At 39.5% G+C, this 17,662-nt stretch overlaps 1 protein-coding gene across 1 annotated transcript in view; it reads left to right on the plus strand.

Annotated features, from left to right (window-relative positions):
* The window catches only part of PLXNC1 (plexin C1), a 69,600-nt gene that overhangs the window by 37,382 nt on the left and 14,556 nt on the right, over positions 1-17,662 (plus strand). Inside the window, exons 14-21 of the mRNA XM_085321289.1 lie at positions 96-287; positions 3,943-4,042; positions 5,213-5,314; positions 5,707-5,810; positions 8,136-8,177; positions 8,662-8,786; positions 9,360-9,558; positions 10,892-11,038. Coding sequence (XP_085177415.1) covers positions 96-287; positions 3,943-4,042; positions 5,213-5,314; positions 5,707-5,810; positions 8,136-8,177; positions 8,662-8,786; positions 9,360-9,558; positions 10,892-11,038 — 1,011 coding nt within the window. The remainder of the gene's footprint in view (positions 1-95; positions 288-3,942; positions 4,043-5,212; positions 5,315-5,706; positions 5,811-8,135; positions 8,178-8,661; positions 8,787-9,359; positions 9,559-10,891; positions 11,039-17,662) is intronic.

Consider the following 17,662-nt stretch of genomic DNA (forward strand, 5'->3'; position numbering starts at 1 on the left):
TTTAAAAAAAAATCCTTATTTAAATAGTCACTGAGGATCAATTTATATTTTACCACATTTAGTGACTGTTTTCTAACTTAAAATTTTTCCTCTAGAAAGAAAATGACAACTTGAATATTTCCAAAACTGAGGTAGAGGTATACCTCTCTTATATGAATGGTGCACAGACCAAAAAGATATGGTTCATTGTCCAAAATATTACCAAAAAGCCTGACCGTAGCACCATATTGTGCAAATTCAAAAGAGAAGGAAGTGACAAGATTGACTTTTCCACAGTGAAAGTTTTTGTAAGTAAAATTCCATTTTGTTGCAATTTAACAATGTTTTGATGTTTATATAAATGTAGAAAAATGTAGCTTTAATGTTCTGGTTGTGAATATTCTTTAAGGAGAGAGGAATTGGATGCATTTTCTGCTGTCTTGCTGAGGGTACTTCGTAATCCAGTTATCTTCCTCACACCTAAGCATGCCTGCCTAGCTTAGGTACCATTAGCAGTACTGCACTCATTTACTGCCTAGTTGCTGATAGAGTATCAGAGATGGACTTTGCAGCCCAAGCTGAGCTCCAGGAGCTGAGCTCCTGATGTTGAGCTCCAGGAGAGGGGTAGCAGTCACACCTCTGACTAGGGCACAGATACGGCCAGTGAAGTGTCCCTGGCTCCGAGACTGACCCTCTTCATTGATCTGTAAGCAACCTGGTGCTGTAGTGTGGCCATGAGGAAAATGATTTTGTCCTCCTGTTCACTTTTCTCCACGAAAAGCAGATAAGCATCTTGAACTATGCACAGCAATCACTGCTGAAAGACAAGAAGAAGCATTTCTCAATAAAAAAAAGTAGGTAGAAATTCATTGGAGACCAAAATGCAATGAACATGTGGCACAAAGCCAGGCCCAAGTCTAAGAACATTATCATGGATGTCAAAGCTAAATGGTACTTTAAGATATTTGCTCCATGAATAAGATGAAGATATGAATTTTTTAAAATGCAGCTATCGCCATTTATGAGTGAGAAAAATGATGCCAGACTCTTACTGCACTGCATGGTGGCATAAAACAGAAATAACTCTATTGACTTCAAGGCATATGGCACATAGTAAAGGTTAACGGAGCTATTCTCAATTTCATATCACTGTTAACTGATCCCCCATCTGTGGATCCTGCCATCTGAGCCAGTAAATTGCATGGAAAAGCCTTTCTGAGCTTGATGTTGCATTTAAAAATTTAAGTTTCCTTGCAATGTCATATGCCTATCCTGCAAGCTTCATAGGAATGACTGTTACAGAAAACTCATCACTTCGGAAGGTAAATCAAGTTCAATAGTTATAATGTAACATTCTACTGATGTATATTCAAAATAATTTTTTCCAACATCAGGAAAATATAAAAGGAAACTAGGCATGTTTTTTTCATCCTATAACTATGTAATATATAATTATAATATATAATATAGTTATATAGCATATACATTATTTATTTTTATTTATATTATATGTGTATGTAATAATATATATAATATGCTATATAATAGTATTTAGTATGGTATCTTATGTTTGATACATATCATATATAGCCCTGTAAATGTATCATGATARAAAAAGTAGGGCCTCCTACTTACAATGAAGAAAGGATATGCCAGATAATAATCTAGGCATGGCCCAAGTATAAATATAAACCTTGCCTTAGATTTCAGTGAGAAAGAGGATGTTAAGTGTGGGGTCAAAGACAGGATGATCAGTCTGACTGGAGATATAAAAGAAGCAAATGCCATTCTTGTGACAGAAGCAAGATCAAGGGTCTCAAGACAGGAAGAATAGGATCATTTCCATCATAGAACTAAGAAAGAACTGGCATGTTATATTGTAGGCTTGGTAGGAAAGATTTTAAATAACATTGTAGAGTCAGGAGTAGTACTGCATGACTACAGAGCAGCAAATATAATACCACTAATTAAAAGAAAAAAAAATCAACTAGGCAAACGCAGGCTTGCTGATTTAATCCTAGCTCTATTTAGACCTTTATAATATGTTTTGAATGAGAAACTCCTGAAAGACCTGCAGGTAAATGGAAAATGGGATAATTGTCAACTTGTTTTTAATAACGGTAGATTATGCTAGATATCTTTATTTTGTATGATGAATGATTTCCTCAAGAAGAAAAAAGCAATAGATCACATGTACCTGGAAGTCATTCAGAAAGCTACTTAACATAGTCATTGTGAGATGATGGGGCTTAGAACAAATGGATGCTGTGTATGGGGAGCTGACTCTGGGCAATGCTGATTTTTACGCTGTTACTACYACTGTGACTTGAGCACAAAAAGTAGGCATGCACCAATAATGTTTGCTGATGACATAAAACTCAGAGRCATTGCCAGTCAAGAGGAGGCTTTGTAATATCATGCATGAAGAACGAAATGAATTTAGGAATATGAACAGGGCAAACTCAGGAGTGCCATATTTAATCCATGATTCTTAAGCAAGATAAATAAAAGATTAGGAAAGAAATGGGGCACTGAGTAAGAAGGCTGTCATGAAGATTAGAGATAATCTAAATATGACCTGAAAAATTAAATGAATGCTCTGCCTCAATTTTCAATGAGAGAGGGCAAGCAGCATGAATTTCTGCTCTAGGAGTGCCTTGGTTGGAACTGAGAGAAGGGCAGAAAAAGGTGCATTATTAGTCCCAGAATAAGCGACGTGGCTCAGCCTTGGAAAAGGCAGATGGGTTCCTAGGAGGGCTCAGGCCAAAAGGACTTTGCATAGGAACTGTGAAAACACACAAACCACCCGAAGGAAAAATTACACTTGATGGTGGAAACAGGTCTGCTTTGTCTTCTGTTCTTTGCAGCCCCAGAAATAGGAAGGCTGTGTCCTCCCAGCCCCATGGGGTTTCTTTGCTTGCTTGTGTCCATGTGCGGCGATGTGACTGCCCAGCTGGCACTCTCCAGCTGCCCCGGCTGCTCATGACCTGTGACGAGTGGCAGCTGAAATAGCCAGATATCTGCCTTCTCTGCTGTAACCCAAAATAATTTCAGCCCAACTCTCCCTTTCAATTATCTCAGACTCATTTCTGTCCCCGGTACTCAGTGGTATCCCTTTTCTTTGTCACAGTGTATTTTTTGCCTCTGGGCTGTTTATAGTCTTAGCTACTCTTTATTTATGTGTTTTCACAATCCTCTTAGAGATCCTCCTTTGTGAAATTTTGTTTGCCATAATTATCAGTGGTGAATGCCTCAGTTTGGCATCGGGCAGACTTCAGCACTTTAGTATATTCCTAAAAATTCATGCCTGTCTGCCTTGGACAAGCCCAGTGGCTGTTGAGGGATGTTGTACATGTGATTATATTTGATCTTAAGCTGACCTTCAGGAACACCCTACAGTCCCATATAAAGAGGTTGAAACTTCTGCAGAGAAATAAGGAGCAAGACTCTGGGTGAGGCCACGATTAAAAATGTTACTTCCCTAATTATCATCTTGAGTCTTACCTTATTTTTATGCTCAGCAGATAAACACTCTGAATTCAAAWAAATGTTTTTAACTATGAGCAAGTGCCTTGCTCACTTCAAAATGCCAAAATATTTAGCAGTGATTCTGAAGTGCATGAGYCCTTTGGCCAATTTGAGGCTAGATTCTGCCCTGGTTTATATTCCAGGGCTCTTGTTTTCAGTGTGAACATCAGCAGCTTGATGCTCTGTGAGGACTTACATATTTTTCTCTTGGCACTGCTCTGTCCTCCTGATTAAACATCAGCTACAGTAACAGTTAAGTTTGTATTGGTTCACTTATGTTTTTCCCAATTGCTGCTGTCTTCCCAATGATCTRCAGAGCCAGGATCCTTCATGTGCCTGGAAGACTTTTGTTTTGATTTTTTGATACTTTAAATGTCATCTTGAACATAGATACAGCACCTGTCCTCTATTAACACAGGTATTATTTTTCTTCAGGTCAAATTAGGAAATTTTGAGCATGAAGTCAAACCAACATCATCACACATATATTTGTATGTTCTTATTTTACTGCCTATTGTAGTGGGTGTCATTATAGGTGAGTACAATAATGTGTTTTCCATTTTTGATTTTCTGAAGGAGATAGTCACTACGCAAACATATACCTGTGTACATCTGCAACAGTCACAAACAGTCTGATATTTTCCCCTGAACCAAATGAGAATGGAGGAAGTTAGCTCTGGTCTCTTGCCCAGAGAGGTTGTGGAGTCTCCTCCTCCAGAGATACTCAAAACCCACCTGGACGCAATCCTACCTAACGTGCTTTAGGTAACCCTGCTTGAGCAGGGGGGTTGGACTTGATGATCTCCAGAGGTCTCCTCCAACCTTACTGATTCTGTGTGATTCTGTGGTCTGGAGGTGAAGTCCATCTTGCTGCATTACAGCATGTTACAATACTAGTTTGGGCCATTCTTCTAGGATTATTCACCAGCATTTAATGAGGCCTCTGAATTCTTGAGGAATAACTCAGGCATTTCCAGTTGTCAGAAATAGACTCCCCTCCTGTTGCTGGGGGTGGACCTTCCTTATCAAACCACTTATCATCAGGCAGTGTGGAGGTGTTTCTGGTCAGCCTTATTTGGGTGATTCATGAATTTGTAGATCATTATCAAACTGAGGGGGTAAGGACATAATCCCCTTCTCTTTTTCACTCCATCCTGATTCTGCTACATATTTGATAAAGTTTGTTCTATTGTTATATATGTGGAAAGTTGTTCTTCTGCTTGGTTGGGTTTCTTTTTAAAGTGTGGATTACCTTTTTGGGAACCATCTCTAGTGCCTTTCTTCTCTCCAAATAGGTTTCAGTAAGTTATCAGTTTGGAAGTAGGTTTCCTGTTCAAAACAACTGCTTTTCCTGTTTGATCAGTACTACGTTAAGTAGCTTGCTAGTAGCAGTAGTAGTACTGTTTGTTAGGTTCTCTATCTGATTGTGCAGGTTGTACATGGCAGGTTGTGCTCTATACTTAAATAAACTTGGGTTGCCAATTCTAAGACCTCCTTTTAAGAGTGTTTTTTAATAAAAGTGTGGGTTTAAATCTAAATAACTGGAGCTCATGAATACTACCAAACTCATGACAGTAGAAACAATAATCCTTCAGAAAAATGTAAGTGGATATCCATCTTTCTGTTTCTTAAAATAAAATCTATGTCTTATATAGGTGTTGTCTGTTCTGTAATTTTTTCCCCTCTTTTTTCCCCTCCTTTTTAGCGGCATTCATAGTTACTAGATACAAGTCCAAAGAGTTAACTCGTAAACAGAGTCAGCAACTTGAACTGTTGGAGTATGAGATTCGGAAAGGAATACGTGAGGGTAAGTCAAAAGTGCTTTATAATGCTTAAGTACAATATAATTTCTGAACTGAAATGGTCAAGAAGCAGTTCACATTATACAAATGCCTTAATTTTATAGCTTTTATAAATAAAAATAGAATATTTTTGTTTTGTGAGTATGAGTTCCTCTTTAATACTGGCATGMACTGCAGTAGCAGAGAGCACTAAGCTAGTAGTGCATGTAATAATTTTCAACAAATGTAAAAATAAAAATGAATTTTCCAGCCCATAGGACTTCAGCTAGAAAAACAGCTCCTCTTGCCTGAAAGCTCTTTTATAAGGAACATCTTTTGGGACCAAGTTATAACTGTGAAGATGATTTTGTGCTAACTAAACTAACTCTCTGGGTGGGGAGGGGGGTTGTTATTTCAGGATTTGCTGAACTGCAGATGGGTGAATTGGATGTGGTGGATAGTTTTGGAACTGTTCCCTTCCTTGACTACAAACACTTTGCTCTTAGAACTTTCTTTCCGGAGGTAAATATTTGTGAGTCTTTCAGGCTGTCAGTCCTGCATAATAATGAAAAACTAGGAAGATCAGAATCAAATAACTAAAGTAGATACTACACAGTAATTACACACTATTCTCACAAGAAACTTTTCTTTAATCAAAAACTATTGAAGAACATTTAGAACTGTAAATCTGTGTTCTCTCAAGCCTAAATGCTGTAGTTAAAGCACTGTCTTTGAATATTCAAGGGTTGTATGTGCATCAACTTTTTTTTGCCCAGCCTCACTAAGCTGCCTGCCTTTGAGGCCATCCTAACTGGGCTATAATTTATCTATTGCTTTTTTTGTTTTCATTTATTCACTTTCTGTGCTACAGCTAATTCAGGTAGCAGTCAGGTTAGCTAACATGCTTATATCATGACACTTCCTAGTTAGACCTGTGAGATGAAGAGAGGGAAAGATTGCTGTAAGGTCATGCTGTAAGGTCATTGCTGTAAAGTCGTTTCTACTCCAAGCTGCTACCAGAAATGAGCTTAATTGCTGACTAGTGTAGACTGGCAGAAATTCTGATTTCTATCAGTAACGTTTTGTTGTGCAGTTGACACCAAAGAGTTGCCACTTGTGGTTASTGCTGTTGTGTTTAGGTTATAACCGGTAGATATGTTGCTTATCACTGCTGCACTGCCRTGGCCCAGTCCTGCAGTCTTATCTGCCTGCAGCTTCGCTTTATCACTGCATATTCCCACTGAAAGCTCAGTGTGATAAAGTTAAACCCAGGTGATGGATGCAGAATCAGGCTCCTTGTCTGTACGACACCAGAGACCATCAGATACTAAAGCAGATTCATATTTAACAATTACATATGCATAATGTTAATATACTTTGAGTCCAGCTCTCACACAAGAGGGTATTGGGAATATCTCTCCTGATACTGCTGTGATGCCCTCAGTCTAATTCATATGCAGTAATTAGGAGATATGAAGAAAATGGAGTAATGAAACCCTATTTTCTGCATTTATTTCCTTTCAGTTTGCTTTGTTGCCAAGCATGCTAGCATTAAAATAGTGTTTTATTTTTAGGAATACATCTTTTCCTACTGATACTCCCCTACCCAAACTGTAACACCCTCTAGAAGCTGTCTGGGTGGAAATGCTTTATGCAAATAAAAAGGAAAGAAAAAAAGCAGAAAACATCTCTGTTCCATTATGTGAGATCAGAAGGGGAAGGGTTCATTTTTCACCTTGGTGACTTTTCATGCCAGCTTGCATCCTGGAATTGTTTCCAATTAGACTCTGCCCCTGCTTTGACATACCAATACCACAAAGGTGAACTCACGGCTATTAGCTCTCTACAGACCTGTAGTGTCAGGCAAGTTATTTAACATACTGTGTTCCAAGTTTTCCTGCCAAGTAGTTATCATTTACATTACAAACATAACTTATGCTTTATAGGTGTGGTAGGAGAGAAATGCTCTACCAAACAATCATTGTGGGTGAACAGAATAAAGGTGGGGTAGTAGAAAGCAATCTGGTGKCAGAATAGCCGAAGTGACAAACTGGCACTTTCCTTGTTAATATCATGTGTTTAAATTATGTCTGTCATATTGTACTCATTCTGCTTCTTTCCAGTGAGTTCAGGGGGGTTTATCTCRCCTAATTTCAGCTTTTTAAACAGGAACATCTGAGGTTTTCACTAAGGCATTTTCTGTAGTCAGTGCAAAGAGACAGGCAGCTTGAGAAAGTGATTCATCCCACTTGCCTGAGACATCTGTCTCAGAATRGGATGGACTGCTGAGAGAGGGAGTCAGATACCTAAAATTAATTGACAGATCCCATCTCCATTTCTGACTTCTAGTTTCCTACTGCTTCCATTTTCTATACTGAATCTGGCTTTATAGTTTTTGCTTTGTGCTTAATGCTTGTAGGTATTAAATTAAATGGATATTATGGCTTTAATAAATTATTCTTTATGTTCRCTCTGATTTTTTTACTTGCTAAACCTAGCTTATTATCTCTGCCTTCTTTCCATTTCTTATTTCTTTGATTTAATACTACCATGCTTGCTCCCTGTTTGCAATTATTTTTAACCATTACTTTGCTCTGGTTGTTTCACAGTTTGTATTTAAGTGTATGTATGTCTGTGTGTCTGTGTGTGTGTGTAAGTGAACATGACAGCACCTTTGCAGAGGTCATTGTGTAGAATATGTATGTTGTAGCCATGCTTAAACCCAGAGCTTCCATTGCATTAGTTCAAATTTTATGCCATTGGGAACATGCTTAGCRTGTTTACTGTGCATATGTTAGAGGCTTTTGGTACACATCAGAATGAAATATCACCTGTCTTGCTTTTTAGTCAGGAGGCTTTGCATCCAGCTTCACTGAAGACATGCCACAGGTAAGTCAATGTACTGTGATATATTTTCATAAATATGTTTTCCATGTGTGATTGCATCCTTCATGTCAATGTTTTCATATTCTTATCAGATTGCCTATGTTCCCTTCCCCCGTGGAGAAAGTTACATAGATTTATGTTTAAAGAAGAATTTGAAATATAAGATTCTGTTACCTAATATATATTATAGCTTACTTAAATACGATAAACAAAATCTAGTACTGAGAAATGACAAGCAAACTTAACTATTGGCTTTACTTTGTGTACTTACAGAAAATATGTGCTCTGCATGTGTGTACTCTTGCGTGTTGTACACARACACAAATGCCTCTTAGGTAAAATCCTGGGACCCATTAAATAAATACCAAACTCCCACTGATTTGACTGAGGCCAGGATTTTATCTCCTATGTGCTTATCATTTTTCTGAGCATTAAGAAGCCATCATAGCCAAACTACAGTTTGCTTATTTTTGTTTAACTATTCCAGAGCAGAGACCAAATGCGCAAGGATGAAAGATTCAACACGTTGCATGCTTTAATTTGTAACAAGAACTTTCTTGTTGCTCTCATTCACACCCTTGAAAAGCAGAAAAATTTCTCTGTGAAAGACAGGTATAGTATGATTATGCTTATCATCTTCAAGACAAAGAATTAACAGAAAAAAACCCGACGTGGATTGTGACACACAAACGTAACTTCCACTTTTTGCAAAAAAAAAAAAAAAAAAGTGTTCATTGTTGCAGAGTATTTTTACATTTTCTCCGTCTGTACACTCTGAGGAAGAAAAGACGTTGCCAATAAACAAGCCACTAAAGAGAAATCAGAGTGTTTGTACATGTGAACACAGAGGCAAAGGAGCTGGAAAATTCGCTTCAAAGCTAGGAACAGTTCATGCAGTTAAATCAACAGTTTTACAGTTTAGAAATGTTCTGTCTCTAAAACAGGTGTTCTTCTGCAGAATTAAATTTATAGGCACAAACTTTGTATTTAAAAAAAAATAATCGTAGGGACAGATGGACCTGAATTTTTTTGTATTTTTGCATCAGTGGGCAGTTTGAGTCCGTGAGGAAGGAAAGCTTAGGATAGGAATGGCACTGAAAGGTGTTTCTGTTGTTACAGATGATTGGAAAAAGATCACAAACATGTTAGCATTCTCTCTCCCTCTTTTTTTTCTGTTTTAAACAGGTGCTTGTTTGCATCTTTCTTGACTATTGCACTACAAACTAAGCTAGTTTATCTAACCCATATTCTGGAAGTGTTGACAAAGGACTTGATGGAACAGTCAAGCAATGTCCAACCTAAACTCCTGCTCAGACGAACAGAATCTGTGGTAGAAAAGCTGCTGACAAACTGGATGTCTGTTTGCCTTTCTGGTTTTCTCCGGGTACGTGTACAACTTTTCACCTGTAAGATACACAAGTAGAGAATATTTTTTACTGATTTCTTGAAAGAATGCTAGAGGGATCTGTTTAATGCATTCAGTCTAGCATAGAGTGGATGTAGGAAAAGAGCAGGTATGTAAGTGACGATTATGTTATGTATTTGGCTGAGTTTGGGGTCATTTTGCAACTATAGCGTATCCTTCTCCCATGTCAAATATTGTTTCATCTCCATAAGTTGTATTCTGATCATCTTAAAAGACTGACACRTTTGTTAAAATGCAGTTTGTACCTTCCTGTGTGAGCCACTAGAAAGCTACTATTTAATTTAAGGAATTCAAGGAATCTAAATCAATTTAGGAATAATCTCTTCTGGAAAACTAAACTTCTTTCTGAATTTCTTAACCTTTAAACGACGTTGCAGGTTTCAAGAATTAAATGAATTCAGGGGAAAACAAAATAATCATTTTCTTTCAYTTTTGCAGCTTGTTTATTTTAGCTTACTTGACAGTACTTTGTTCTCAGTTTCAGTGTTTAGTTGTGCATCTAGTGCTTTTTACTAACGTGATGGTATTGCACTGTTGGTATCACTCACATCAATCCTTGTGCTTGCCGTTAATACAGCAGCACAACAGCTTGGGCGCAGGAATTCACACCAGTCCCCTGTAGCCCCAGGAGAGATCCAAGAGGGAGTCAGAGGAGATGTGGTTTTGATATCCCTTAGCCAGGGTGGAGGAGCGGTGTCATGTGGAAGCAAAGAYCCATCCTTCCTTTCCCAGCCCTCTGGCTAGAACATGGGGTTCAGGCAGGAGAGGGAAGCCCCAGTTTTGTTTCCTCTGTCACTGATACTCCAGTGCATGCTCTGCCACCTCATTCAGRGACCACAGGGGGAAAGGGCAGTTTAAGAGGAAACTGGAGGCTAGCTTGTTCTCTCACAAGACAGGAGCAGAAGAGGTCTCTGAAGTACACGTGTGAACACTTACATGTCTTGTCCCCCACCTGCTCTGCTGCAGGACTAGGAAGGGGCTGCAGGTGGAGCAGGAGCAGCTTGCCGGTAGTGTGCTTGTGCACAGTAAGGGGTTGCAAGCTGACTTGCCACACGCTCCAGGTGTCCCTTGCTATTTGCATGAGACTTTCACACTGAAAAGCAAAGGATGGAGGTTAAACAAATAACRAGATAAATCTGCTCAGAGGTATTTTTCTTTTCAAATTGCACGATTAAAAGTTGGTTAAAAGGAAGTGAATCAATTTGTTACTCTTGATTTTTCTTCTAGTTATTCAAGCCTGTTTAGCGATTGTGAAAATAAACATGTTTCTTGCATTTGTTTCATATCCTAGGAGACAATTGGTGAACCTTTCTATTTGCTAGTGACAACCCTTAATCAGAGGATAAACAAAGGCCCTGTCGATGCAATAACTTGCAAGGCCCTGTACACGCTAAACGAAGACTGGCTGCTGTGGCAAGTGTCTGAATTCAGAACAGTGGTATGTTTGCCAGTTTGCATTGCCTCCAAACAGAGACAGCTACGGCGTTCTCTCTTTTTCTAGGAAGCTAACTTAAGGCTCTTAGACAAGTGTAAGTGATGGTTAAGTACCTGCATAAAGCAAAACAGAATTCTTATTACGGACACAGTTTCAAAATGCATAGAGTTAACTAACTGGTGTTTCACCAATACACATTTCGTGAACAGCAGTTACTCTTCAATTCACAGCATGCTTTAATAGCCAGAGATTTAATTAAGTTATCATTTTAAAGTGTACTACAAAAATGTAAACATATGTTTTGAATTTAAACTAAATTGCACTTCTTTCAATGAATGAAAGAACAGAATGCAGGGGTTCTGTTTTTCTGTTGTATTTACTTCTGGCTAATATTCAGGCAGTAGTAACTTGCTCTAGGCTTCCATGTTATGAGCTCCAAATTAGGGAGGTTACAGTGTAAGGTAGGGTTTAATTACTTGCTTGATTAAAAACAAAAACTCCGGGAAACTTAAGCCAAGTTTCTGAACTTTACCATAGATTTCTTGCCTTTCCTAAAGTAATTACAAAGTAGATACTATCTTATACTTACACCTTGATCTCTTCAAAAACTGCTGTTCTCTTTCTGATACTCTCTTTCTGAAATTGAGAGGAGAAGGGACAGTAAGGATTATTGCATTTTGGAGCATGTAAAAATTCTGACTTTTTTAAGGAGAAGGTCTGAAAAAGCTTTTGAGAATAACCAGAGCACTTTGTTTCCCGAATTTCAAAGCAATTTTGAGTCTAGGAACATAAAATTCTGCATTTCCAGTCATTTTCACAGCTTCCCTGTTTCTCAACTTCCTCAGAGACATATTTAAGAGTATGGGAAGTATGACTGAACAGTGAGCCTCAGAGTCTGGGATAAGAAACTGTCAGGAGGTAGCACCTCCATGGCAGGGGCATATCAAAGGCTGGTAGCTTTGAAGGAAAAGTGAGGCCCTCCCAGAGCCAGGACCCTGAGCCTTAAGCAGGACTAGAGTTTCCAGCTCAGCCCCTCTCCCATTTTTGCAGCAAGGACCTGGAGGTCATAAGATGCTGCACACTGGAGTAGACTACACAACCCTGGAGATTTTGGCTGGTCATCAACCCATTGAACAAAGCCTGGGTCATTCAGGAAGCTCACTGAAATGACTAACTTTCTGTGAAACATTTCTGACTTGTCATCTTCTGATGAAAGCTGTTGAACTGGCAAATTTATGGTCAGATCTTCTTACAGTTGCTTTCAGAGCTACTAAATTACCACAGAATGTGTTTTGAGAGGAAGTCTATGACTAAATATTAGTAAAAAATACCATATCTTTGGTTTCCTTGTTTGTGCACTGTATTCTGACATTCATTTGGTATCCAGGGTAAGTTTAAATATTCTGCTATGTATAGCCATAGGACACAAAACCCAAAGCAGTAGTTATGCAAAGCAGTAGTTTTCAGGCGAGATCAATATGCCTGATACTAGCAGACTACACAGGAATGTCTGGTACTGTGATATCGATTGGCTCTTCTTATTTCTAGCACACGGGGGATAGCTGAGTTGGAACTTAATGAACACTTGCCTTAATACCTTTCCTAGTGCTCTTCTATACACGCAATTAGTGATAGGGTCTTGGGGCAGCCTACACTAAAGAAAAGAGAGGGGAAGTGGTCTGAAAGGCTCAATATCTGTGGGGAAGGCTGTCTGCAAATGGATGAGGAAGTGAAAGAACAGATAGCCTTTCTAGAAWAGTGTTCACTGCGTTTGAACTTTGTATTCCTGATATTTAAATAGGAGATAATGATCCTGATAAAAGGTTAGTAAGGCGGTTTGCTCCTCTGAGGTTCAGCAGTTTCAGACCCAGGTGAGAAGTGGCTGGATATKCGCTTTCAAGACTGTCAGAAAAGGAGGGAGAAACCTGCAGTAGGATGGAGTCAGGGACACCAGTCTGGAGGGGGGAATGATTTTGTTTGATGTTTTGTCTAAGATTTATGTTGGAAAACTAAAGCTGTGTGATGAAAGGGATTTGGGTGGAACAGTGAGGCTTTGGGGGCTGGGGAAGCAGGCCAGCTGTGCATGTCTTTCCTTCAAGAACGGTACTTACCAGGATGCTAAAATGGMAGGAGTCAGCTTTTCTTCTCTCACTGATGCAATTTTACATGCACTGAAATGACATGCAAGACCTGTGAATATACACAGAGAGAACTAGGTATCTTTTTCTCCTTTCATTGGAAGTAAATCTCTGCCTAAAAGATTGCAATTATTACTTTCTAAATCAGATAAATTCCAAGCTGAATTTTCAAATGCATTTGCACACTTGCTCACTGAAYTGCATTCTGAGTCTTGCAATATTGTAAGTATTTTGTTTTGCTGCTTTCCAAGGGCCCAGAATAGCTGAACTTTAAAGAGTACCTGTCCTGAGCAAAGCATAAAAATTAGCCAAAATGAGAGTGGTAGGAAGATACTGAGGCAAATTGCGGACACTCAGTGTCAAATTTTTAAGGTAGATAGACACTTGAAGATGCAGAGAAACATACAGTAGGCAGCTGAACTCTGAAACCAATGGCAGGGCGCAGGCAAGGCAATTTGTAGGCATTCTGCCTGCAAATCCCAAACTACTTAAAATGCGGCACAGAGAGACTCCTAAAAATCAGGAGATGCTCCACGGGTCTTTTCCTAAACCCACCCTGTGCAGGCGTGCTCTTGGGACAGGAGAAGGAGGAAGTGCTGGGCATGAAAGAGAAAGGACGGGAGGGATTTTCTAAAATTCAGGCCATTCGTAACGGGGAAAAAGAGAAAACTAAGGAATGCATTGGTTTCAAATTATATTATAATGTTCTCTTGACCCAGCTGCCTGCCTTTTCAAAAAAGGCCACGGACCTAGGGACCAGCCAGCCCCCTGCAGTTACTACTCTCTGCTGGAAAGAGCCAGATGCTCCTTATAAAGGGCTGAATAGAGACTGGCTTCTGAAGTAAATATTCAGGCAGGGAAGCTGAAAGAGAGATGCTTCTAAAAGCATTGGTCCAGTATGAGCTGAGGAGCTGTGTGGTTTTGTGGTGTGCTTATATCTGATTACTGAGAAATAAAAGTGCCTTGAAAGAGGCTTGGATGTGTCATGGAGCCTTTCACAGGTTGCTGCTTGCTCACAGGCAGGCAAACGGCTGCACCCCTCAGTGAATAATTTGCTCAATGACTGATGAAAAGCATTGCGCACAGCTGAGCGTTAGTATTTCACCGAAATGTTTCATTTTAAATAGAAAGCCTACACAATGTGAGCCTGACCTGGGAGATATTCTTGGTGGAGTCTCTCCTGTGGAAAAACAGGAGAAAACTTCTTCAAATAGAAGACTTGATACTAGGATGTTTAAGAGCTACAAGTTTCTCTTAGTTACTACTTACTTCTTAAAAAGGGATTTGGGCTGTTGAATTCTCTTTGCTGAAACCAGCTTGCATTTTCAGATGGGAAGAATTGATCTAATGTAGCCTTTCAACCAATAGCCATTACTGAAAGTGAAGCAAAGCTGCATGGTTGAAGACTGTTTGAAGTGTTCAACTGCTTCACTAGTTAAAAGAAGAGCGTTAAAAGAAGTGGGATGACTATAAGGGAGTCGAGCAGAGAAGGGGAATCCGATTTCCTGGTAGGACACCGTGATGTGGTATTACCGTCACCCTTTGTGAGAGATGGGGACCTATTAAAGGCGTGTGACATGCAGGGGTTTTCRTCGGCAGGCCAGGGCACAGCGATCCCTGCTAGGGAGTGAGCAGAGCGAGCGCTGAGGAGAGGAGAGGCTGCTGCATTAGACACAGACTGAGGACAACCCTTACGTTGTGTAGTGCCTGTCAAGCCTTGATTTAACTCCCATAGCATTTTCTCTACCAATTTGTTGGCTGTTCTGTAACCTCTYGGTGGGTAGCTGTTCTGGCTGCTATAGAAGGATCGTACGATGAATCTGACTTTTCTTGTTCATTGTATTTCATAGTCTGGGAGACATGGGAGGAGGTTTGAKGCAATTTCGTTGTATTCTATGTTATCATTGTATTATATGTTACAGTGCAGTCTCCCTTGCATGATTCTCCTTTACCGAACAAAAGCTTCTCTCATTTTCTCAGTTTGTCCGATAAATGGAAACAAACTTCATTCAGATGCGTAGCTGAAAAGAAAACAGGATACTGATTAACAGCCTCTGTATTTTCCAGATGATTTTTTTCTTTACAACTAAGAAAAAAAATGTATTATAGCATTTCTTTAACAAACCACATCTCATTTATTATCTGTTACAGTTATTAATGGCTTTCTTTTCTTAGATAATTCATTGTTTGAAATTTATTTTCAGGAAAACTCGAAATTTGAAAGATCATCAGTAAACATTGTCTTCAAGTGTCTTTATTGCTGTCATTGTATGAGTGATTTTTTTTTTTTTTTTTTTTTTTTTTTTTGCTAGTTCCCATACAAGTAGTTCCAGATGCTTGCCTGGTTCTCCTTAAATAGCCTTTAACGATTCTTGCAACCTGTTAAGCCTCTGGTGAAAAGCATTTTGACTTTCTGTTGCCAACCACTAATTTTCAGTGCATGAAATCTCGACTCTGCATATTACTAGGTTGTATCAAATGGCCTGTAATTTCCTCCTGAGTCTTTCTATAAATTAACTTGTATTTCTTTTGAGCTTCCTTTGCACAGTTAGCTTAGAAAACTACCTTATGATGTTTCTTCAGGACTTCTGTGTCCTTCTATGATTTTTCTAATGTTTTCTGACCTTCAGGATTAACTGTAGAAGGTCTTTCATTATTTTACAGTCACTTCTGTTTCTTTTTCCAGTTCTACATTTAGTGTCTAAATGCAGTAATTGTGATGGTTGGCTTGTGATTAATGGTTTCTAAAGCCAGGTGTTGTGCTGTCAGGCAGGTAGAATCCGATTTATGAAAACTTTAACTGCAGAGTGAAGACACAGTAATAATTGGCTTTTCTAGCTCCTTATCAATTGTTTCATCACTTAATCTTAATTTCTACAAGAAATTGTATCAGAAAAACTGCCTGCCTCTCTTGGTTTAGAGACTTTTTATATCTGTTTATATGAATATTTCTTCCCATCTGACCACTTCTTTGGGTGGTAAAATGTTATTATCCTCGCATTATGGATGATTTTGATTAAGGAATACATAAGTGACTTGAATGCCACCTACATAAAGGCCAAGAACCCTCTTTTTGCCTTCCTGCTGCCCAGCAATGGGTTGAGCAGGGATGGGAGGACTCTCTCATGTTAACAAGTGAAAAGGCAGCACATTTATATGCAATGTGAGAGTTTGTGCGAAAAGGGAAATGCAGCAAAGGAAAGGACAGCTTCTCTTGGCAGTCTGAAAGGAAAGGAAATTGCAGAAGAAACAGGAACATGACCATTGCAGCACAGGAACAGTGTTAGGACAGAAGGATCAGCTACACTTCAGATGTTTCCAAGGGGGTAAAGACAAATTGAAAGCGGTTAAAGAGTGAAGAGCTACCCTCGAAAGATCATTTGGGAGACTGGAATAGACAGCGACTATTGGATTCAAACCTAGTGGGGAGTTTCCATTATTATCCTACAAGACTCTGCCTTCAGGACAGTCAAAGTCAAGGAGGGGACGGTTGTCTGCTGAGTTGGGCTGTGGGCCTAGCCAAGCACATCTCCCTCACTCCTGCGCCAATAGATTTTTTTGACTAGTTTTCCACATGAAGTCCCAACCCAAGGCACGGCATCCAGCCTGTGTCTCCTTCTGCAGGCACTGGTCCTGCATCTCCCATTCTCTGTTCGGTCTGTCCTTTCAGTAGACTCATTTTGCTCACACTTAAACACCTCTGTGTCCTAATTAAGTCATTCTCAGTTATTTCAGTTATGTCCTAGTGTTCACTAAATCCTACTGTTTATAGTTTTGCCACCTTATTTTTAATACTCCCTGAGTTTCTGCAGAAGTAGTAAAGTTCATGAATGCCTCACTAGACTCCTTTTTTTCATCAACAGTGGGTGGTAATTTCCACTCTTGCTGGGCAATAAAGCACAAAATAGTACTCTACAGCTATTAATAACTATTCTTTTATCTAAGAAGAGAGAGAACAAGCCCCTGCAGCAACTTGACAGAAGTTCTTTCCCTCACATGACAGCAAGAAAAAATGAACGTTTTTAGTTGCTTCCTCTTCTAACGATCATTCCTTTACTGAGTCACAACCACAGTCCTCACTTTTCTATCAAAAGACATTTATTTGACCAGAAGTGTCCAACAACCAGAAGGATTCAAAGTACACGTTTCCCTATCTCACTTGCAGACAGGGTATCTGAAACACTTGTTTTAATTCTGTCCTGAGACAGCTGCAGCAGAGCCTCCATGTTCATGTAGCTGAACAGCAATGTTATCTCCGCAAGCAGCAGGCTGTGGCATTGGAAGTCTTTGCTGTTATCATCTTGCCTTAGCAACGCTGGGCTTGTCCTTCTTTCCATCCTTTTGGAAAGCCGTCGGTGTGCCTGGCTGGACCAGAGGATTCCCTGGAGATGTTCCCCAGCTGGGTTGATGCCTTGCTCCAGCCCCAGGCGCGCTTCGTGTGTAGTCCAGCAGAGGAGTTGTGAGTCGTCTCCCAGCAAAGAGCAGCTGT

The sequence above is a fragment of the Rhea americana genome, unplaced genomic scaffold (genome assembly GCF_003343005.1).
Source record: "Rhea americana isolate MKP2758 unplaced genomic scaffold, rheAme1 scaffold_69, whole genome shotgun sequence".
Classification (NCBI taxonomy): domain Eukaryota; kingdom Metazoa; phylum Chordata; class Aves; order Rheiformes; family Rheidae; genus Rhea; species Rhea americana.